This window comes from Bos indicus, chromosome 8, assembly GCF_029378745.1.
Source record: "Bos indicus isolate NIAB-ARS_2022 breed Sahiwal x Tharparkar chromosome 8, NIAB-ARS_B.indTharparkar_mat_pri_1.0, whole genome shotgun sequence".
NCBI classification, from domain to species: Eukaryota; Metazoa; Chordata; class Mammalia; order Artiodactyla; family Bovidae; genus Bos; species Bos indicus.
In genome coordinates, this window is record NC_091767.1 from 77025064 (window position 1) to 77048408 (window position 23345).

The 23345-nt window shown below is 39.5% G+C and overlaps 2 protein-coding genes and 1 long non-coding RNA gene across 14 annotated transcripts in view; 1 reads left to right on the plus strand and 2 right to left on the minus strand.

The window, feature by feature from the left end:
* Positions 1–3677, minus strand: part of GKAP1 (G kinase anchoring protein 1) — a 92034-nt gene extending 88357 nt beyond the window's left edge. For 2 of the 4 annotated variants that reach the window (XM_070795036.1, XM_019966471.2), the window contains exons 1-2: positions 3418–3677; positions 2848–2982 (exon numbers count right to left, since the gene is read on the minus strand). The gene's annotated coding sequence lies outside the window, so the exon portion shown is untranslated. The remainder of the gene's footprint in view (positions 1–2847; positions 2983–3417) is intronic. The other 2 variants (XM_019966470.2, XM_019966469.2) reach the window with 2 other exon arrangements.
* Positions 3678–3857: 180 nt separating this feature from the next.
* The window catches only part of LOC139184602 (uncharacterized), a 28869-nt gene continuing 9381 nt past the window's right edge, over positions 3858–23345 (plus strand). The window contains exons 1-2 of the long non-coding RNA XR_011568148.1: positions 3858–5989; positions 18000–18036. This is a non-coding gene — a long non-coding RNA (uncharacterized lncRNA). The remainder of the gene's footprint in view (positions 5990–17999; positions 18037–23345) is intronic.
* KIF27 (kinesin family member 27) overlaps positions 20184–23345 on the minus strand; it is a 94250-nt gene continuing 91088 nt past the window's right edge. For all 9 annotated transcript variants that reach the window (XM_019966476.2, XM_019966479.2, XM_019966472.2 and 6 more), the window contains one exon: positions 20184–22368. In XM_019966476.2, coding sequence (XP_019822035.2) covers positions 21884–22368 — 485 coding nt within the window. In that variant the 3' untranslated portion in view covers positions 20184–21883. The remainder of the gene's footprint in view (positions 22369–23345) is intronic.

The following is a 23345-nucleotide window of genomic DNA, read 5'->3' on the forward strand; positions in this document are numbered from 1 at the left end:
GTAATGGCTAGTGTTCTATGTTAAACAGTTACACATTACTAAAATACTACACAAATCAGTTTTTTTGGTCCAGAAATGTAATATCATTTTCTGTTTATCCCTCTTCCTGTTGAGTTTTCTTTTAAAAATAATGTAAAGGCTAATTTAAGTAGTTGAAGGAAGACAAAAGTTCACAAGATAACTTAAAAACAAATGCACAATAAATTTACAAATATAAATATGCAGGCAACTCATCACATGAAGTGCAATATTTTATACTTTCTTAATGAACACCATTAGTAAAAACTATTTATTCCTCTATACTTGAAATTGCAGTAATATCAAATTACAGGAAAGTCTCCACTTTATACTCAGTACTAAAAAAAAAATTACTTATTATTAATATTAGAACATATGTTAGATTTTCAAAAGCAACTGTCCTTCCTCAGACATTGTACCCCACCAAAACAATTATTTAGGACTTCTTTGGTGTCAGAGTAGATAAGAATCTGTCTGCCAACGCAGGACACACGGGTTCAATCCCTGGTCTGGGAAGATTCCGCGTGCCACACAGCAGCTAAGCCTGCGCACCACAGCTGCTGAGCTGGAGCACCTGGAGCCCGTGCTCCCTGACACAAGAAGCCACCACAATGAGAAGCCTGTGCATTGCAACTAGGGAGTAGCCCTGGCTCACCACAACCAGAGAAAGCCTATGCACAACAGTGAAGACCCAGCAGAGCCAAAAATAAACAAACAACAACAAAAAAACTACTTAAAACTTCCTGACCACACATTTAATTTTACTTGTTTATAGCTTTTGCTATGCCTTTTGCCTAAAATGCCCTATATCTCTTTCACTTACAACCTGTATTGGGTTGGCCACAAAGTTTTTTTTTGTGTGTGGTTTTTCCATAAGATCTTACAGAAAAACCTAAAGGATTTGGTCCACCCAGTATTTGTTCCCCAAAATCTTGCTCAGGTGCTAGCATCTCTAAAATGCTTCTTCTAACCTGCCTGTTTAATCGTTTCCTCCTCTGCAATATTTCTGTACTCTATATTTACTTTTATTACTGGACAGATTTAATTAAAATTATGTTTATTGTGCCCAGCTCTTTATAATCCTGATTTCAATATCCTGAAAGGCAAGGGCCTCTTTTTTCCATCCCCAACAAAAATCACAGGACCTGGCACACAAAAGATACGTTTATTGAATTTGTTTTTTTTAAAAATATTTACATTCCCCATGTACACAGCTATCTACACATTCAAAGACCTGCTCTAAAATAGAATGCAGCAAAATGCAAAGTGCACTAGAGATAATCCTCAATTCCCAAAATGCAAATGTGAGTTAATAGTGGTTATTAGCAGTTCAAAGTTGCTTCATTGTTAAGTGGCATTCTACTAACTCATCATCACCACAACTAATTTCGTTTAAAAGGTATATTTATTTAGGAAACAGAACTGGTTTTAAAGCGTTAATTTAAAAGAACTAGAATACACCAGGAGCTTAAGTAAATACGTTTTTTAAATGAATAGCCTAAACTGCAAGAAGCAGGTTTTATAAATGGTTTTATAAATGGCTGAGCCTCTTGGGTTCCCCTACCAAAGTTCTGAGAAAAAGTGCCACTATGGTATCATTCTCGACTATGATCATTCTAGGGTCAAGAAAGATGGTAGCAGTAGCCATCCTTCAGTCCAGGGAACCATAATTAGGGCACTTCAAAACATATATGTTTAAGCTCCTCTATCAAGAAAGATATCCCTTTTTACAAAAACGATAGTGATCTTCCACTAACATAACCAACCAGTAAGCCTGGTGAAAAACGAAATGCATACAGTGTGGTCTCACTGAAAAGTAGCTTAGATTTTAAAAAACAAAAGCCATAAAATGAAATGGCACTGAGTATGAGTGACTTAATATCTGGTGAAAATTTTGTATTGTATTTTTTCCATGTTCTGTTCCTCAAATAACGCCAACTACACAATATCTTTCACTTTGGCGTCTTATAAACTAAGGTTCACAACCAGTAAGTGCCAGGAACATACCCAAACTTAGTTCTCAACGAACTTAATACAAACATTTTTTTTCCTTCATAGTTCAATACTGTCTCCCGTCTCTAACCTGCAGCATCTAATTTCTGTGGATTGAAAAAGCTAAGCAAAAAGTACAAGCAGGTACCGACTGAGGAACTAAAGAATTCTCCCATGAATAAAGCACACGTATTTTCATTAGTCCCAATGATCTCTTCCTGCTCAACTTCTGAATTCTTCACTCTTTATAGAGTGAAGCCACCTGATTGATGTCTTATAGCTAAGTTTGTTGTTACCAATTATGACATCATCTTCCGTTAATCAGGATCTGACTAATGTGAGCTTATGTGTTATAAACTTGTTGAGAAAAAAAAAATCTGTATTATTTTTAATTGCCACGAAGTTTAATATTCTTATAGCTGGCAAGTCAAATTTATTAAACCGACGATTCAGGTTACACTTACAAGCACGTTTACTATGTAAAGAAGCAGACAATAATGAAAAGTGTAGAGAACATTTCAGTGGCTGTCCAGTAGAGGAAAGACTATTTTTCTCATTAGTGCTTCTAATGAAAGCCATAGCACTTACTCAATTGGAGACTCCAGGTAAAGTTAAAAATGAAAAATCTAAAAGAAGTTGGAGAGAAAACACAATTTAATAAGCCATTTACTGTTCAATATCGACCAAGATCCCTAAGTGTTAGAAATGACAAAATTTCTGGAAGACTGCTTATTACAAACAATAACTGCAAAAAAAAAAAAATTCAAAACCCTTCTCTTTTTTCAATAGCTAGCGGGAGAAGGAGGAGCACTTTATTCAATAAGTAATTTACTATACCTCATGCATGAACGAAAGCCAAATTTCACCCATAGGCTGTTAACCGATGCTCCCAAAGTTACTCGCGCAAAGTACAAACGAGAAAGAAACAGGGCTGGGAGAGACCGAACTCTGGCAAAGAAGGGGTTTCAAAACCTGCAACGGAGAAAAACAGCGAGTCGGGTCGTTGCTCCAGAAATTTCCGAGCGCCTGGCTTCCCGGGAGGGAGAGCGATGCCCGCGGCGGGGAGGGGGCGGCGGCACCTGTCACTCGGCGGCCCCGCGACCGCGGTCGCCCCCTGGCCGGGCCCCCGCGGGGTCTCGGGAGGCGCAGGCACCGCCGGTGCGCCCGGGCCTGGGGTCGGCGCGGGTCTCTCTCCGCCGCCCCCGAGCTGGGCGCCGAGGGCCTTCCTGAGGAGCGGCCCTCCCGCGCACTCTGCCCAGTGGCTCCGGCCAGCGGGGCCCGTCGCCTCAGGCCGAGTCCCCAACGGCCGAGCCGGGGCGCCCGGAGCGGCGCGGCCGGGCCGCCACCACTGCCTCAGGGGCGCCGAAGCTGACCCCCCACGAGGCGGCCCGCCCTCCGCGTACTCACCGGGCCTCTCCGGCCGCCGGCTCGGTCCTCCTCTCCCTCCTCCCCCCGCCGCCGCCGCTCCGCGGCTCCCGGGGCGGCCGCACTGGGCGTTGGGACTGCGCTGGGTCAAGTGTCGGGGGCAGGGGCGGGCTCGCACGGGGCAGGGGTCGCGCGGCGGCCCCGCGAGCGGGCGCCGAGCACTAACGGGCCCCGGGGAGTCGCGCCGGGCGGACGGCAGCGGGGAGCGCGGCTGCGGGCCGCGGAGAGGGGCGGAGAGAGCGCGGCCGTGAGCCGAGGGCGGGAGGGAAGTCCCGGCTGAGGGGGCGGCGTGAGAGCCGCGGGGCGGAGCGGGGGAGGGGCCTGGCGCGCCCGCCGCCGCGCGCTGGGGTTTGTTTATTTTCTCGGTTGGTTGCGGCGCTAGCGCGTGGGTAGAGGTTCGCCGGTGACGTGAGCGCCCAGAGTTGGGGGAAAGGACCAGAACCACCTGCTGGAGAAGGGGAGCTACGGGGGCCGGGCAGGGTCCAAACGTCTCACGTAGGCGGCGGCGCAGCGGTCTTCTGGGTTACCGGGAAGGGGAGAGCTTTCCCGGAGTGAGTGGGAGGGGGGAGGTCTCCCGAGAGAATAGGACTCCAGGCCATACCCCCGCAGGTCGGCGGCTTCACCTGCATCGCGGAGAACAGAGAGCCCTGCCGTGGAAGGAGGCCTGGGGAACATGGGGGCCCGAATTCCCAGCCGTTCTGGGGCCCGACCTCCGGTCGGTTAAGTAGGAATGGTCCTGCAAACAGGATTTGAATGAAAGGCTGCATCAGCTCTCTGCAAGGAAAATAACGAACATGGATTAGTTCGTTCTCTGTAGAGTTATCTCCCTTTGTGTTCCATCAAGTAGTAGGATTCCCGTTGTCCAAGCCAAGTTAAGCGACTTAGCCAAAGCCTCACGTCTAATAAATGGCAGAGCAGGAACCCAACTGTCCTGACTTCGTATTCTCTGCTGCTTACCGTTGCACACGTTATCTTCCTAAATCACTTTGATTTCAACTAATAGCAGACGCCCCCTTAGGTAAGACGCTGCGGGGTTACAGAGGGAAGTTGAAGATGTTATCCTTGCCTTTAGAATAAGGGATAAAATCGTTATAATAAAAGATAAATCATGATAGGTGCCACGAGAAAAATACAGAGTACTGCAGAATATCAGGGAACTGCTCAGACCTGTCTGGGAACGAGGAAAGAAAGGCAGTAAGGAGGAAAAGGCATTTGGGATTGACCTTGAAGGAGATAGGGATGGTTTTACAACAAGAAGAGATAACATGAGAACATATGTGAAGGTGAATCAGTGAAAGTCGTGTTAGGGAAAAGCAAATGGTAACATTCTAGGGCATGTTGAGAAGTGGCAGACAGCGAGGAGAATGGGGCCTGGAATGCTAAGTGGAAGAATTTGTATTTAAACATAACTTAGTTTTCGTGGTTTAAAAGATTGGAGGTTTACAACAGGGACCTAGTGTGTAGCACATGAAACTCTACTTAATGTTATGTGACAGCCTGGAGGGGAGCGGGGTTTGGGAAAAAGTGGATACACGTATATATATGGCTGAATCCCTTCCTCGTTCACCTGAAAGTATCACAACATTGTTAATCGGCTATACCCCAATACAAAAGAAGTTAAAAATAAATAAAAGATTGGAGGTTTAAAAGCTTTGATTTGCTTTGCTTTCACCTCTCTGTAACTGGATACAGAAATTAGAGGTGGGACAATGGTCAGATAAACTTGGAATAGGCCAGGTAAAAGGTATTGATAAATCTGGACTAAAAGGTAAAGGCAGGAGAAATTTTTAAAAGAGCTTGGCTAAAAGGTAATGTGGAAGCAGAATCTACAGAATTTGGTAATTGATTCATTGGTTTTCCAGTAAGAGGGGATAGCATAACATGCATGAACGAGAAAGAGAAAAATAAAAGGTATTGGAGGGTTTGAGTTTGGAGATAATTATAGAAGATAGAAAAAAAGAAAAAAGACAATTATCAGTAGGAACAGGAACTACTTTTTGAGAGATCAGTTTAGACTTGGACATTTAAAGGTCTGAAAAGTTGAGTCAGTCAAATAGAGGTAGACAACTAAGAAGTTAGATGTAATTTTTTGAAGTAAGGGAAAGAGGGTTGAACTAGAAGATAGTTTGGGAAGTTCAGCCTAGCAGTGATAACACTGTGAGAGAAGAGAACAAAGGACAGAATCTTGGAGAACATCATCTTTAGAACCTTGTGGTCAATGGCCCAGCAGCACTGGCATCACCAGGAGGTTTGTTGGAAAGGTGGAATCTCAGACCTGCTGAATCGGGTCTTTGATTTAACAAGAACCCCGAGTGATTATATCACCTTGAAGTTTAAGAAGCTCAAACCTGGACGAGAAAAGCCAACAAATAAAGAAGGGATTTCATCTAGATAGAGAAGTCAACAAAGAAAGAGAGGAGGAAGTGGGAGGAGAACCAGAGTAACAGAATCACCAAAGCAAGATACATTGGAGTTTCACAAAGACAGGGGCAGGAAGAAGTGTTGATCACAACATCCAAAACCACAGAGGTGAAAAGAAGCACCAGGAAAGAAGGTATGTTTGAATTTGTGATTAGGTGATGTAGTCATTATGACCATGTTGTTCTGAAAGCTTGGACACCGCCCCTTTGGGAACAGCCTGGAAATATAATCCCTCCAGTCTCCATATGTATGGGACATCCTGAAGTAGGCTTGTGGATTTGATAGCGAGACAAAGCAGACATTCTTTTCTAGTTGCTTCTATTTTCTCAGTGAAATAAGAAACAACATCATTTTAGGAGACTGCTATTTGTCCATCACAGTGTATGCTCTCATTCTTCCTGGGCACAGAGACTTTTTTTCTCAGGCTTTCTTTCAGTTGGGTATGGTCAAATGTGAAGTTATTGCTACTGGAATGTGAGCAAAGATGATGTGGGCTACTTCCAGGCCACTATGCCTCCTTCATTCGTTTTTTCCTTCCTGCCAGCTAGATTATGCAGATGACTACAAGACCCTGGGATTGGCAGTAAGAAAGAAGGTGTAGAGATGAAGAAGAGTTGCCCATTGACCTGGAATACCCACTCTGGATTATTATTTGAGCAAGATACAAATTTCTATTGAGTGGGAGCTATAACATTTTTGTTTGTTACAGCAGTTTAGCATATTCTGGTTCGTATAGTTATTAACTGAAAGTAGGGAGAGGGGTTAGTGGGGAGAGGGAGAGGAAGAGAGGTGAAATACTAGTCTGTAAGTGTGGGAGAGGGAATTGAGAGAAGCACGGTAAGGTTTCCAGGCACTACTAAGGGCCCACATGAATCTGTAATGAGATCAGTCAGTATAGTGAGGGCTTCCCTGGTGACTTAGACAGTAAAGAATCTGCCTATAGTGCAGGAGACCCAGGGTTGATCCCTGGGTCAGGAAGATACCCTGGAGAAGGGAATGGCTACCAATCCAGTATTCTTGCTTGGAGAATTCCATGGACAAAGGAGCCTGGTAGGCTACAGTCATGAAATAAGCAGTATGATTGCACATTTTTCTCCAGCCAGATTTGGTTGCTCATGTGTAGGCACTGACTAGGCAGTCCGATTGCCCAGGCCTGAGATTTGGTCAGACAAGTATGATGGGGAGAAATGGGCAAAGGGTAGTTGAAGGTAGATGCAAAAGAGGCATTCCAATTTCAGACATGGTAAGAAGGAAGGATTTGGGAGGGAAAGGTGGAGAACTGAGAGCGATGGGGAACTGTGAAAAGGTGGGAGAGTGAGTGGAATGTATTTCTCATCAGGTTGAAGAATTGCTGGAGTTTAGGTACCATAGAGAATGACCTGAAAAAAGAAGAGATGGGTTGGAGAGTAGTTAGCTTGAAATTAAAATTAGAAGTAATGACAAGGTATAGGGAATGACCGTAAAAGTGGGTACCTGAGATAGCAGAGGGCAAAGATCATTCCAAGAGAGGTCAAGGAATTGAGAGGCAGTAAGGATTTCAAAGATATATCTATATATTGCAAACAATTATCTGCAGAAGTGACAATGGAGTTGGAGTATGAGTAGCCTTGGAGAGAGTGCTAGTGAACCTTGTTCAAAAATCTACAAGGAATGAAGAGCTGAATTCTCTGAGTTAGGGTGTTCAAGGCCATCAGTGCTTTAAGATATTAAACTCTGGCAGTTATGTTTCGTTTACCCAAGCGTTTTAGTGTTGTGTTACTAATGTGGGATTTGTAATTGCTTCTCTTTGACCCCTCAGATTACAGACGGTAACTGCTTTCTTTAAGAGGAAAGGCCCATCTGTCTGTATTATAAAATAAACACATGCCAGGATTCCCAGTTTAAATGACTCTGCTTTAGAATTTGTCATAAATTACTCTCTTCTACCTCCAACATGTATCTTCAAATAGACACTTCAAAAGTGATGCTAGCCTTGCCACAACAAATAATGTGCTGTCTATGAGAAAAACCTCAGCTATAGCTTAAGTTACTAATAAGTATGGATTGACCAGAGACCTGACAAGTTGAAAATAAGATTTCCTGTAGTTTAGAAATGATGTACCACATTATATAGCATAGGTGCTCTGGAGTCAGACTGCTAGGCGTTGAATCACAGAATCCATCTCAGGGTTATTGTGAAGATAAAATATTAATATATATATATATATATATATATAATACAAATAAGCATTTAAAAGACGGTTTAGGGATTTCCCTGGTGGTCTAGTGGTTAAGACTTCATGCTTCCAATGCAGGGGGCACAGATGTGACCCCTGATTAGGGAACTAGGATCCTGCATGCTGTACACACAGCCAAAAAAAATTTTTTTAAAGGACCATTTAGCACATATTAAGCATTCAATAAAATTTAGGTGTTTTATTATACTTATATCTAAGTCTTATAGAACTGCCTATAGTCATACTTGGACTTTTCTTACTTAGAAAAGATGTTCATTACATCTATGATGTTAATGGTAAGGAGACTTCTGGTTAAACGTGGTTCATTATCACACATTTTTCTTTTCTCACTACAGATACCTCATTATAATGAAAGAGAAGGGATTTTATTTTTTTTAAGAGAAGGGATTTTTAAAAAGGTATAAACCCATAAAGACAAAGCAAACAGGAAAAGAGATCCCTGCTGAAGAAGGATGTCAACAAACTTAGGAACATGGAAACAGATGGATGAGTGATAACTAGTTTACCCAAACTGAGAAATTTAGTACCTAAGCTTTTGGGAGGGGTTTGAGCCAGCCAAGGTGAACCTTTTCACATCCCAGACCCTGGAAAGGCTCTGAAACTAGAGCTGCCCCCACCTCTGAAAGCAGTAGACTGGACCTGAAAATGAGAATATATTATGAGTTTTGTATTATGTATTATTGTGAAGAACAGTGGGATCCTTCTTACCCCCAGTCCCTATATCCACTCCCTGCTGCCTTAACTCTGCATTCAGGAAGTTTGCTTTCTGGAGGGTTTGACTCAGAACTCCTCTGGATACCAGGCAGAGCTGAGGGCAGGAGTGACTCACGCCTTAGAAAAGCAGAATTAAATGAAGTTGTGCATATTGAATTAGGAGACATATTCCCATCACCCCACCCCCACCAGTTTCTTTTCCAAATTCAGATTCATGCTGTGATACTGTCAGGGAATTAGAAGCTTCCTCTGGGTGGAGAACCAACAGGTCACAAGAAAAGGCACACAAATACTGATAATTGAGAATGGAGAATGTGGCTCTTCACCTCTTTACAGTGAAGCCCGACAGTAGACAAGTCTTAGTCCCACCCGCAGAGACTTTCATCAACTTTTAATCATCTCATTCTTAAACATGGGTGGAGTCAAGGGTCTCCAGCTATTTGAAGACACCTCTTTACATGAAAGAGCCTGAAATGAACAAACAGGAGAAAGAAAGAAAAATAGAAAAAGGCAGAGAGAGAGGCAGAGAACAAAGGAAAGAAGAAAAAAGAAAAGAAAGGAAATAGAACCAATGCAGGGAGCAGAAAAAGATGTCAAAGCAAAAATTTTCCTTGCGTGTGCTCAGGAATCTACTAGAGAGAGGTGTGTGCCAAGTTGCTTCAGTCATGTCCCACTCTTTGTGACCCTATGGACTGTACTCCTCTGTCCGTGGAATTCTCCAGCCAAGAATATTGGAATGGGTTGCCTTGCCCTCCTCTAGGGGACCTTCCCAGCACAAGGATCAAACCCGCATCTCTTATGTCCCCTGCATTGGCGGTAGGGTTCTTTACCACTAGCACCACCTGGGAAGCCCCACGGAGAGGTACCTCATCAAAATAAGGGCATAAACCAAGAAAACCTACCTGGTTTTCCTCTTAACCAGGAGCACCAGCAAAGGAGAAAGCAGGGAGAATTCCTGAGATAAAGGTGAAGGGAAGTTCGAGGATGACAACTGTGGAGCCAACCTGGAGCCAAACCATCTGCTCTGACACAGAGAATGGAGGGCTCCAGGAGGGATGTCTCCAAGAGAAAAAGCAGTGGCAACCGAAGCCCCCCACACACCATGATCAGTTTCCTAACGTGTTTGAACCTTATGTTTCACAGCTCTGGTGGAACATAGATGAAATGGTGATACATCTAGAGAAAACTAAGCAACCCAGGAAAGAAGGGACTATAAATTCCAGAGGAAAAAAAAACAAGTGTGGTGGACCGTATGACTGTTTGAGAATACCTGATGTTACTTCCCTGGAGGAGAATTATACTTCCCTACCCACTGATGTCAGACCTGGCAGTGTGAATTATGGTAACTAAGGAAATAGGATCACAGGTGAATATGTCACTTTGGGGCAGAAGCATTAGAGCCCTGTCTCTTAGCCTGCCACAAGGTAGACACGTGTTAGAGGCTGTCTCTGGCCGTCAGAGTCCCAGGTGCTGACACTCTAGCGTGAACTGCAACTGGCCTGCTGCTGACGTGCAGTGTACATGAGAAGTTACCCTTTATTGTTGTAGGCCACCGAGGTTTTTGTGGTAGTTTGTTAATGCAGCATTACTAACCTGTCTTGACTGACAGAACATGGGATGCGGTGGACAATGTATAAAATAGGGGTTAAACCTATACAGTAAACACTGAACAATATGATATATGTATACTGGGAAATTAGGAAAATGGCATAAAATGGCTAAAATGGAACAACTAAGACATGGCAGTGGAAGGATGCTCTTTAGAAACATGGAGTTAAATAGCAGGACAGCAGTCTCCTTTGGGAAGCGGGCATCAGAGTGATGGCCAATGAAACAGGGCCTTCTGTTTCTTGTATGAACCTTGTAATTATATGACTCAAACCGTATCACTGTCACATTGAAAAAATTAAAATTACATTTCTTTAAGAAAAAATTAATGCCAAGCAAGAAGAGGGAAAGGTTGTAGTTTTATTGTTTTTAATTCAGTTAGTTTAATTGTCTGATCATGAATCATCCCACAGTAATATTAAGATTGTGAGTAGAACTACTCCTGATTAATACTTTTAAAAAATACCTTTTCCAGGAGAATTAAATAAATCAAAGCACTAAAGGCTAAACTTTCTCATTCCACCTTCACACTGCCCGCTACAAAACTGAAATGTTAATACGGCTTTGATAGTATTTTGACTCAGCTACCTTTTTCCCTTGCCCTTACTGTGGTGTTATTTATAGTGTACTATTTATATGAAGTCAAATGTCACTAACTTGAAAAATGACCTACATGAATATGGAATTGTGTCATGAAAGGCTATTTTATACTTCAAATATAATTTTTAAAATACCCTCTCTCACACTAGACCCCCCAAAAATGTATTTTCCTCAGGAGCTTTGCTTGGAATCAATGTAATATATAAATATAGACATAGATATCACCTATTAGTTATTTGCAAATAATTAGTTCTACACTCACTGCAGATGGTGATTGCAGTCATGAAATTAAAAGATGCTTGCTCCTTGGAGGGAAAGTTATGACCAACCTAGACAGGATATTAAAAAGCAGAGATATTAGTTTGCCAACAAAGGTCCATCTAGTCAAGGCTATGGTTTTTCCAGTAGTCATGGATGGATGTGAAAGTTGGACTATAAAGAAAGCTGAGTGCCAAGGAATTGATGCTTTTGAACTTTGGTGTTGGATAAGACTCTTGAGAGTCCCTTGGACTGCAAGGAGATCCAACCAGTCCATCCTAAAGGAGATCAGTCCTGGGTGTTCATTGGAGAGACTGACGTTGAAGCTGAATCTCCAATACTTTGGCCACCTCATGCGGAGAGCTGACTAATTGGAAAAGACTCTAATGCTGAGAAAGATTGAGGGCAGGAGGAGAAAGGGACGACAGAGGATGAGATGGTTGGATGGCATCACCGACACAATGGACATGGGTTTGGGTGGACTCCGGGAGTTAGTGATGGGACAGTGAGGCCTGGCGTGCTGTGGTTCATGGGGTTGCAAAGAGTCGGACATGACTGAGCAACTGAACTGAACTAAATGGGTTTTAAACTCTCTTCTGGTATTTTGTACATCATCTGTATTGTCTAAAGAAAAAAGATTTTGGGCAGCAAATTAAACCAGTCCAATTGCTGTGTAAATTGCACAGAATAAATGCAACAGGCTTTCCATAGCCTTTCAGTTCTTTGGTATGGTCCTTCAGTGATTTCAGCCACCTTCCTATCCTCAGCTCCAGCCATCTCTTACATCCAGTGCTAAATTCAGTCACTCAGCAGACCCTTATTTGGAGTCTCCAATATACTAGGACAATTACTTCTCTGCTTACAGTTCCCTGAGTATATGATCATGTCTTAGCCTTTGCAGTGAGGTTTCTTGGTCTAAAATGCTATTCCTCCTGTTCTTATACCTTCTAAAAGCCAACTTGTCCACATACAACAGGCAGCTTCTTAGGGACGCCTTCCCTTACCCTTGAAAGTTAAAAGCCCTTTGTCCATATTCCCATTGTGCCCTCTCTCTATATTTTTTTTACCAGAGCCATTATATTCTCCTTTAGATTGTGAACCCCATTAAAATAGAAACCTGGCCTTTAACTCTCTTGTATGTCACTACACAGTGTCATGCTCCTTTATGCATTCAAATGGTCAAAATGTTACTGTCTTTACTCAGCAGACTATGTGCCCCTTGGTGGATGGATTTGTGATTTATCAAACTATGTTTTCTTTGGGCTTCCCCAATGGCTCAGTGGTTAAAGAATCTGCTTGCAATGCAGGAGACACAGGAGACTCAGGTTTGATCCTTGAGTTTTCTTTAGCACTTAGCACTTAGCATAAGACCTAGAACATAGAAATCAGTTGAATAAATTAGCTTTCTCTGTATCACCATTAATCTTTACAATATATAGCACTGAGGAATAAATAGAACGTATCCTCATGATACAGAGAGACAAGGTGCTGAGGATTGTTCCTTTGGTGTTTTACTTAAATAGGAAAAATACATGTGAACGACCTGAGACTATAGACAGCAAAAGCCAAATTACCTGCCTGTGCTCTATGCTCTTACCACTCACTCCTCACCTAGCAATAAGAAAAACAGAAGTAGTACTTGAAGGAATAATCTTAAAATAATCAGTTAAAAAGTTATCATCAACAACAATAAGTTGGATTTCTGCTCATTAAGTCAGTTTATGGGTGAACATTACCTAAGTTCCTTGATTCATGTGTTTCTAACCCAAATTTACTATTTGCCACAAATTGTGATCAATATAGAAAAATTAGTCATATTTCTACACACTATCAATGAAAAATCTGAAATTGAAATAAAGAAAACAAGCCCACTTAAAATAGCATCAAAAAGAATAAAATATTTAGGAATAAATTTAGCCAAAGAAGGGTAAGACTTGCACACTGAAAACTACAAAACATGGTTGAAAGACACTGAAGAAGATCTAAATAAATGAAAGATAGACCATGTTTAGGGATTGGAAAACTTAATATTGTTAAGATCTCTCCACATATGGCAACTGATTCAATGTACTTCCTATCAAAATTACAATAGGACTTTTTTGCAGAAATGGATAAGCTGTCCCTAAATTTATGTTCAAACTCAAGGGACCCCCCAATAGCCAAAACAGTATTGAAAAAGAACAAAGCTGGTAGACTGACACTTCCCAAGTTCAAAATTTACTGCAAAGCTACAGTAAACAAGTGTGGCCTTGGCATAAGGACACAAACCAATGGAATAGAATCAAGACTCCATCAACAAACTCAAACATGTATGGTCAACTGGTTTTTAACAAGGGTGCTAAGATAACTCAATAAATTAAAGACAGTTTTTTTCAATAAATGGTGCTGAGACAACTTGATATCCACATGCAAAAGAATGAAGTTGGACCTGGACCTCACACCGTATATAAAAATTAATTCAAAATGGACCCAAGGCATAAAGGTAATAACTAAAACAATAAAACTCTTAGAAGGAAAGATGAGTATAAATCTGTGTGATATTGAATTAGGCAGTGGTTTCTTAGATATGATAACTAAAGCACAAACCACCAAAAGAAGAAAATAAATAGAATTTCATCAAAAGAAAAAACTTCAGCAATGCAAAGGAGACCATCAAGGAAGTAAAAAGGCAACATAGAATTGGAGAAAATATTTTCAAGTCATATATGTGATAAGGGACTTACATCTAGAATATATAAAGAGCTCTTACAACACTGAAAACACAGCTCAATTTTAAATGGGCAAAGGGTTTGAATAGACATTTCTCCAAAGAACATAAACAAATGTCCAATCAACACATGAAAAAAAAATCATTATTCATTAGAAAAATGTAACTCAAAACCACAGTGAGATACCACTTCACATTCACTAGGATGGCTAAAATAAGAAGACAGACAATAACAAGTGTTGCTGAAAATGGAAAAACTGGAACCCACTGTAACTGCTGGTGGGAATGTAAAATGGTGCAGTTGCTGTGGAAAACAGTTTTTCAGTCTCTTCAAAAGGTAAACATAGAATTACCACATGAATCAGAAATTCCACTCTTAAGCATATAACCAAGAGAACTGAAAACATACTCACATAAAAACTTGTATACAGATGTTTATAGCATTCCATAGCATGTTATTCATAATAGCAAAAAGAAACAATACAAATGTCCATCGACGCGTGAATGGCTAAACATAGTTGTGGTATATCCACACAATGGATTACTATTCAGTCACAAAAAAGAATGAAACACTGTTTTAGGCTACATGAATGAATCTTGAAAACACCCTAAGGAAAGAAGTCATATGCTAAAGGATACATGAAATGTCAAAAATAGGCAATTCCACAGAGAGAAAGAGGTTAGTGGTTGCCAGGGGATGGTGGTTATTCAGTCGCTCATTCGTCTCTGACTCTTCGTGACCCATGAACTGCAGCACATCAGGCTTCCGTATTCTTCACTGTCTCCCTGAGTTTGCTCAAACTCATGTGCATTGAGTCAGTGATGCCATCCAACCATCTCATCCTCTGTCACCCCCTTCTCCTGCCCTCAATCTTTCCCAGAATCAGGGTGGGGAAAAACAGAAATTAGAGCTGATTGCTAATAGATACACTTTCTTCTGGGCATGATGAAAATGTTCTGGAATTAGTAAGGATGCACAACATAGTGAATATGCTAAAAATTACTTAATTATGTACTTTAAAATAGTAAATTTTATGTTACACAAATTACATATCTATTTTAAAATTTTTAAGTGAAATGTGATCCTGAATTTGAAATAAGTCCTAAGCAACTGTAGAGATCAAAGACTAGATCTAGAACAGTTCCTGTTTATGAAAGGACAAAATGGCTCAGCAAAATCAGTCAGTGTGCTGCCCCTCCCACAAAAACTGGCTAGATGTGATTTTTGTTCAGATGCAGTTTATGATACTTGCCCCTTTTGAGCATGCATGAATTAGGTCAATTGAAAAGCAACCTTTAAATCAGTGAGCTTACATCTAGTTTTCACAACTTTGTGTGTTTGCCTAACTCAGAAACAATTTCCATATTAAAAAAAAAAAAATCGTCCTTGATTCTGTTCCCTTACTCTGCTTTGTTTCCTCCACAGAATGTTGTCACCAGAATGTAACTACCTTGAGTGATAGAACTTTTAGTTCCCAGTTCTATCCTCAATAATAAAAGGTTAATAGAAAACATACAGCAGGGAAAATGCTTATAAATTAAATATCTACAGAAAATTTCCCTCTGTTGTCTGTAGATGCTTTTGTGATGTTTTCAGAATATGAGTCACTTTATCAGCTCACCCACCCTTTGAGAAAGGCATAGATTCTTCCCTAACATGAGAACTAAACCCTGGGGTACTGGCCTGGTTCTGAAGGGTGTTTTGGTTTGCTATAGCCTGGTGCAAGAGAGTAGGACACAGCTGAGCGACTAAGCACAAGCCTGGCCAATTAAAGTCACATATTCAGGTCCTTACATCTTGTTTCCCTTCTCAGTGACTAGTGAGATGTAGTAATAATCTTTGTAATAGATTTTTTTGTAATAAACCTTACTAAGAGGACCTCAGTACCCACTGAAGGTAACTCTTTCAGGAAAAGCATATGTTAGTATTCTTCCCCTCTGATTTATTTGTTCACAATCCACTGGAATACTTCTGATTGTAGGTTCCATTACTCTTAAAGTCTTGGCCTTCTCTTTGACTACTTGGCTGCACAGGTTATGGGTGCTTTGATCAAATTAGAGACAAAATATTCCTTAACATTGGCACAGATACTTGCAAACGAAGGGAAATGAACTTTCCTCAGGATATTAACAGAGAAGTTCACCATTGGTAATGTCAGATTTAATTTTAATATACTTCTCGTATATAGTAGTTAAGAGTATCAGTCCCTCAAAAGCCTGACTTTGCTGTTAATTTGATCACATACTTATTCACGTACCAAAAAATTAACTTCTTCAGTTTCCCAGAGTGAAAAATTGAGCTTAAAATATTTACCAAATGGAAGGCAGACTTTTCAGCTTAAGGAAGTTATTTTCTAGCCAGAGAGATCATCAATAACTCAAAAATGTAATTGTTACTAAAGAAATAAGTAACAAATAGCCCAAAACTGGTGGCTAAAAACCCAGAAAAAAAAACATATTTTTTGGTCATAAATCAAAGAAATAGTCATGAACTACTTCTTGTGCTGTGCTTAGTCGCTCAGTTGTGTCCGATTCTTTGCGACCCCATGAACTGTAGCCTGTCAGGATCCTCTGTCCATGGGGATTCTCTAGTCAAGAATACTGGAGTGGGTTGCCACGCCCTCCTCCAGGGGATCTTCTCAATTCAGGGATTGAACCCAGGTCTCCCACATTGCAGGTGGATTCTTTACTGTCTGAGCTACCAGGGGAGCCCATAAGAACTACTTCTTAGGCCTATAAAAATAGACAGCCAAATCTTTAAAATATTTTCTTGTGAGAATAGAATTCACACGAAATTTTCCACAGAATAGTTACTTCTGCTATTGCTAACATATATAATTAAACCTCTGAGAGTTTAAAATATTTAATATAAACAACCACATTTGTCCTAAAGTTATTCCATTTTGATAGTCAGCTCTATGGAAAACCTAATAATTATACCATAAACATATATGCTTTAGTCTTCAAAGGGCTTTTATATATTTAATTGATAAAGCAACAGGCTATTTACATATAGTAAAAATAGTAGTTTTGCTCCCCATTTATTAAATAGAGTTGCATTTGAAAAAAAAAAGATTTTGATTTTAAATGTAAGGAGCGACTCATAAATTGCTTTTTCTAAAAAAAAAAAAAAGTCTATTTGGTGCTTTAGAAAATTATTTAATGTACTCCATTAATAAGATTATAACCTGTATCACTCTGATCGTGTTCTGGTCATCTTACAGCCAAGGGACTCCCAGTGCTGGCTGGGAAAATGTTCTGTAAAACAGGCTTAGTCTAGTCCCAGGGTTCTAATGGAACAATTCAAATGCTGCCTAATCTTACAATTTTAATACTTATAAATTACCAAAATTATCAGTCAGCTGAGTTCAGATTAATTCCTCACTCCTTTTCTGGGTGGATACTGCAGTGATACACCACTGCAGGCCACAAACAAAAATAAGTTCAGTCTCTCAAGGAAGGCTAATAGCTGATGGTTTGTAATCACGAATGGAAGCCTTTTTTTCAGTAGAAAATTTAGGGATATTTTAGCAGAGAAAAATTAAGCAAAATGGTTAAGTATTGTTTTATGAAGATGAATTCTGTAAATTCTGCCTCCAGTGCTTGCTTTGGGATACTATTTGTGGTTCTTTGGTGGTAATCATCTAAGTCCTAGTCTTCAGTTTGTTATGGCTGACAAAATTTATCCAAAATAATGTTTCTTATAATTCTCTATTGAATGGCTCCACAATTTCCATTCAGATTCTGGCTAGAGTGTCTTTTCACATAATCCTGAATAAACAGTATTCATAAGAAGAGGAATTGGTGTAAAAACCGGGATGTGTCTATTTTCAAATGGAAAATTCAGTACCAACTTGAGTATTCTTCAGGGTTTATTTAGAGATAGCCCATGATTGAAGTTAAAAATTTGTGTTGTTGCAAGAGAGATAAAATATATTCTCTCAAAATATTTCTGAAAATTCCTTGCTGGCCTATGGAATGCTTTAAAATAAAGCTCTTTTTTCTCCTGTTTTTATCAGAGCTTTTTGAATCCTGGAACTCTGTGGGGAGTGAGGGGTAAGTAAGCTATAATTTACCTATATTTTGTTGTTACTTGGGGTAAGGTTCAAAAAGTGGTTCTTTTTTTTTGGGGGGGCTACGCTGAAAGGCTTGAGAGATCTTAGTTCCTTGACTAGGGATCAAATCCAGGTCCTTGGCAGTGAGAGCATGGAGTCCTAACCACTGGACTGCCAGGGAATTCCCAAGAAGTATTTCTTTTAAGATATCTCTCAAATCAAATAATTTTGCACAATATTTACCACTTTGGACTTGAGAAATCATATTTTGCTTTCCCTGGTGGCTCAGTGGTAAAAGAATCTGCCTGCAATGCAGGAGATGCAAGTTCTATCCTTGGGTTGGGAAGATCTGCTGGAGAAAGAAATGGCAATCCACTCCAGTATTTTTGCCTGGGAAATCCCATGGACAGAGGAGCCTGGAGGGCTGTAGTCCATAGGATCACAAGAGTGGGACATGACTTAGTGACTAAACAACATATACTGTAATAAGCTTGAAAACACAATAATACAGTGTGCAAGTATTATTTCACTTCATTGATATATTACTTTTGTTCTGCTTTAATCACAAGTATTTTTAAATGTTTAGTTTTCTAGTCTTCTGTTGTGAATGGTTTTGTTCCTTGGGCATATAAGGATCTTGCTCATTATAACAAAGTGTGAGATTGTTGTATTTTTCTCTTCAGGTAGTACAGAGGTAACTCAGTAGTAGTGTGTTGTATAATAATTTACTAACAGAAACCAATACCTAAATCTAAGTCAATATATTTGGGTTCAATTAAATTACACTGCTAGCATTTCAAATAGTGGCTATTCTTTGGGATTCTGTTATTGGCTATTCTGTTGATGCACCGTGGAAATTCCTAGGAAAAGACATATTAAAAAGGGACAAGTAAGAACTATGTAAAATATCAAAAGCCAATACTAAATATCAAGTTTTGCCGAGCTTTCTTTTTATAATTTCTCGTTCTAATTACTGCCACATTGGGGTACTGTTGGGGTCAAAATGGAAATAGCATTATAAAAGTCAAACACTACTCCAGTATGTGGTGTCATGCATGCTCTGCATTCCAAAGCAAGGAATGGAAGTAGGCACCCCTGTTGCAAGCACTGAGGGGTGCATTATTTGGAGAGAATTTAAAACCAATAAAACTTATTAAAAGTCAGTCTACTTTTTTATTATCAGCATCAGGGAAACAATGACAGCAATAAAATACTTCTCCCATTAGACTGATGCTCCCATACACACTCTTTGAACACTACTGCCCAGATGAGCTCAAAATACTGCATACCCAATGCATTTGAAGTATTTATCATGGAAGGATCTCACTCAGCTTCACTCTCAATTTTTGAAAATATAAATGTTTTATCAGTACTAGTCAAGGGAGCCTGGTATATCTATAAATGTGAAATACACATGAGTACTTTAAAAGATTCCAGTGAAGTTGAGAGAGGAATTATGTACATGAGTGGACAATGAACTTTCATTATTAATACTCCAGTGTTTTATAAAAATCTTAAGTATATGCCTAAGGAAATAAATGAAAGAGCAAAACATGTCATACTTTAATGACATATGTCATGTCATTTAATGTGTAAGAATTTGTGCCTACAGAACCAAAATCCCATTAAGGACTTGACCCCTTAGCAATTCATTCTAAGACTCTGTATAAGACCCTTTGTTTTAAAATATAAGACGCCCATGCTTAAATTAGCATTTATTACTTTATTGACCTGGGCTGTTACAAACAAGCCAATGGCAATCAAGTCCACATTACAGAAGATCATATATATATATATATATTTTTTTTTTTTTTTGCTGACTTCTTGGTCCCTGACTTCATGAAGATATGAAGAACTAAGGGGGAAAAAACATTAGTAAAAGAAAACAAACATTAAAGCACAAAAGCACCTTCACTGATTGATGTTCTTGCTACTCACGGTTCCCATATTCACAGAGTTCTCCAACTCCGTTATCTACAACACTCTGGAGTTAGGGAAGGAACTTGTACTTTATGGAGGCAAATATGTTTCTTTCCAAACGCTGTTATAGGTGGAAAAAATATAATGAACAAAAAACCCCCCACATATTTCATACACATCCAAAAAGGCAAACACAATGACAAAATGTTCAGACTTAAGGACAGCATGTGAAATAAGAGTAAAATTTATTAGCGGTATATGTAAGAAAACTTGTACTTGCTTTTGGGGAGGTGCCTTAAATTTTTTTTTTTCTTTTGTAAGTGCACTGACTAAATAGAAAGACAGAAGTTTCATTCCTAGAATATATTATTCAGGACATTCTTAACATATGTGTGTTTGAGTATTTACATGAAATCCATCATAGCATATAAAGGATATATGTTTAAACAAAAAGGGGAAAAATTATATATTTGTTATTTAGAAGTCAGTTCACACTTGTATTATTAAATCTACTCATTGCTGGTTTAATATAAATTTTATTGTTTTGTTAGTGAGCTGGCTTTTAGAAAATGCATTTATATTTCCACAGGTAAAACAAGTATGTGTCAATTTCTTGGGCAGGCAGTAGAATTCCAAAGTCAAAATACATTCTTATATGAATTATTTCTAAATATTAATCTTATAAGGAATTTAAAATTAAGACCTTCATTAATAAACCTGTACTTATTATTAAATATATGATTGATATGCTTTTTTAAGACCTGGCCTTGTGCCATTTTATACACATATCAGGCTTCTCTGTGGCTCAGTGGTAAAGATTCTGCCTGCCAGTGCAGGAGATGTGGGTTCAATCCCTGGGTCAGGAAGATCCCCTGGAGAAGGAAATGGCAACCCCTCCAGTATTCTTGCCTAGAAATCTCATGGACAATGGAACCTGGTGGGCTACAGTCCATTGGGTCACAAAAGAGTTGGACATAACTTAGCAAAACAATACACATATATCACACATTATATATGGTATATATTAAGTATATATCATACGAACAAAGACAAAAAAAACCAAAACAAAACCTGGCTTAAAACCAGTCTGGCTTCAAATAGTCCCTGTTACAAATAAAATTTCTAACTTTGTTTGTAAATTTGCTGGATAAAGCAGTTTCTAATTGGCTGATATTATATATTATGGTTCCATTCCCAGGTAAGTCCACAGAAATCTATTTAATCCATAATTTAAATTATTTTTAATACCATACTTTAGAGATATAAAAACTATTCACCAATTTAGAAGTTAGTTTTCGTTTGATTTTCTTTTCCTATAAGAACTGGTTTTTACCAGTGGGACCAAGGAATCCTACTCCCTAGGGGCTAGAAATTAGAAGTCTTTGAGCACAGGGCAACAGTTTGGGTGCCAGGTAAGATGGTCAGCGTTGATAGCAACCGAGGAAAGAACAAAAGAAAAAATTAGCAGCATCAGATAAGAAAAATTGGAGTCAGTAAGAAAGTGCGTTACTCTAACAGAGCAGATTTCCGTAAATCAGGGTGGTTTTGCTGCTGTTCCACTCAAACATTAATTAGTTTAAGAAAAAGCTTTATTTTACAAGTGAAAGTGTGGAAAAGTAACAAAAATAACATAAGTAACAAAATAGTAAAATGGGATATTTTCTGTGATTGAAAAATATGAAAATGTACAAACTGTATTTGTTGGGCAAATCAGTATTTAGTTCTTAATTCCAAACTGAAGTTTATATTATATAATAATATTTAGAGCAAACAAATCTTGGAAGAAAACACACATTCACAGTATACAAAAGGATTCCTTCCTCCCCTTCTTTATCCTGAGAGAAGAGCTAGTGAACTTAAACTTTTTTAACAGGTTAGAAAAAGGAATTTTACACATCTTTTAAATTAAAGTTTTTCTTATTAAATGCCTAAGTTTTTAAGTCACTCACTTTCCTAGCTACTTCAAGGGAATCAGCAGTCATAGATCCGACCGCAACTCCAAGATTGGAACGTCGTAATGATAGTTCCAAGGCAGAAATCTGGCGTAACTCTTTGCGACACAACTTTACAGGTGTGACACCATGCAGCTGTCCCACATTTCCGACTGGCTGAATGTGGGATGATGGTCGACTGTTAGATTTTGTAAACTGATTTTCATCTATTTCGGTTTTGTCCTCATTGCTTAACAAATGCCCACTAGTGGGTGCTACAGAGCTATACATTGGAGCTAATTCTGGGCCATCTTCCCAGAGCTTCTGAGGATTTGGTTGTGTTCTTAAACTGCTTGTGGAACTGTCTAATGGTCTTTCCCTTCCACTTAATTTCATACTTTCAGTTCTGGATGCCCATTTTAATTCTTCTGAAACCATGCCGGCTTTTTCTGGGTTCTGAACTCCATCTCCAGCATCATGATCTAAAAGTAATCAAAAAAGCAGAAAAATAATTAGAGGTTTCCTTAAAAACAGGTATTTTAACCATAGTATATCGTGCAATATAAATTATGTCTTCCAGCTTGTGTTGTTAAGTGACTTAAGTGTAAAAATAGATTATTTCACTTAGAGGCATTTGCATGTGAATAACTCAGAATTCTTTATTAATGGAACAAAACTGAAAGAGTTTTCTAGAGATTTTGGCACCCATAGAAACATAGGAGTGCTTTCGGCCTCTGTGGAGCCCTTGCACACCTGCCTCTGCTGGGCTTGCCACTGGTGGATTACGTCCCAAATCCTGGTCATATTTCCAGGGAATCTTCGGACTTGGCATATATGTGTGAAAATCTAGTCTGGGTTGGGACTCCAATCAAGAGAGCAGGGTTCTTCCATCTGAGTGTACTCTGGGGTACATACCACAGCTCCCAGCATCAAAATGGAAATGACAGCATACCCCTCAGAGGGGACCATCGTGCTGGAATGAGTGATAGGAGTGAGTGAAGATAGCAAAGCTTGAGGCCGTCAAATCACAGAATCATCTAATATCAAAGACAAAACTTAAAGGAAGTCCATATAGTTACTAGACCTAACGCAAAGAAAAATGCCAAGTGTAACATATGTTGATGGTGCAATTAGTACACTTCTGGTCCTGTGTATATCAAGTTTAAAAACAGAAGGTGCACACTGGCAGCTCCAAAGCCAAATCTGGCCCACAGAATTGTTTTACTTAGCCTATAAAATAATATGTGATGGAAAATTTAAAAAGTGGAAAGTTTCACATAAAAATACAGATTTCCGGATTTTATAGAAAAAGGAGAGAAACTGACAATTTCTGCCTAGCAACAGCAGCCGGAGCAGAGCTGCCCCTGCCAGTGTGGATGGCTGTTGTAGCCCCACTGCTCACTCTGGCTTCCTGGCTCCTGCAGCCATTTTAGTTTGTATATAGGTTTTAAATATAATT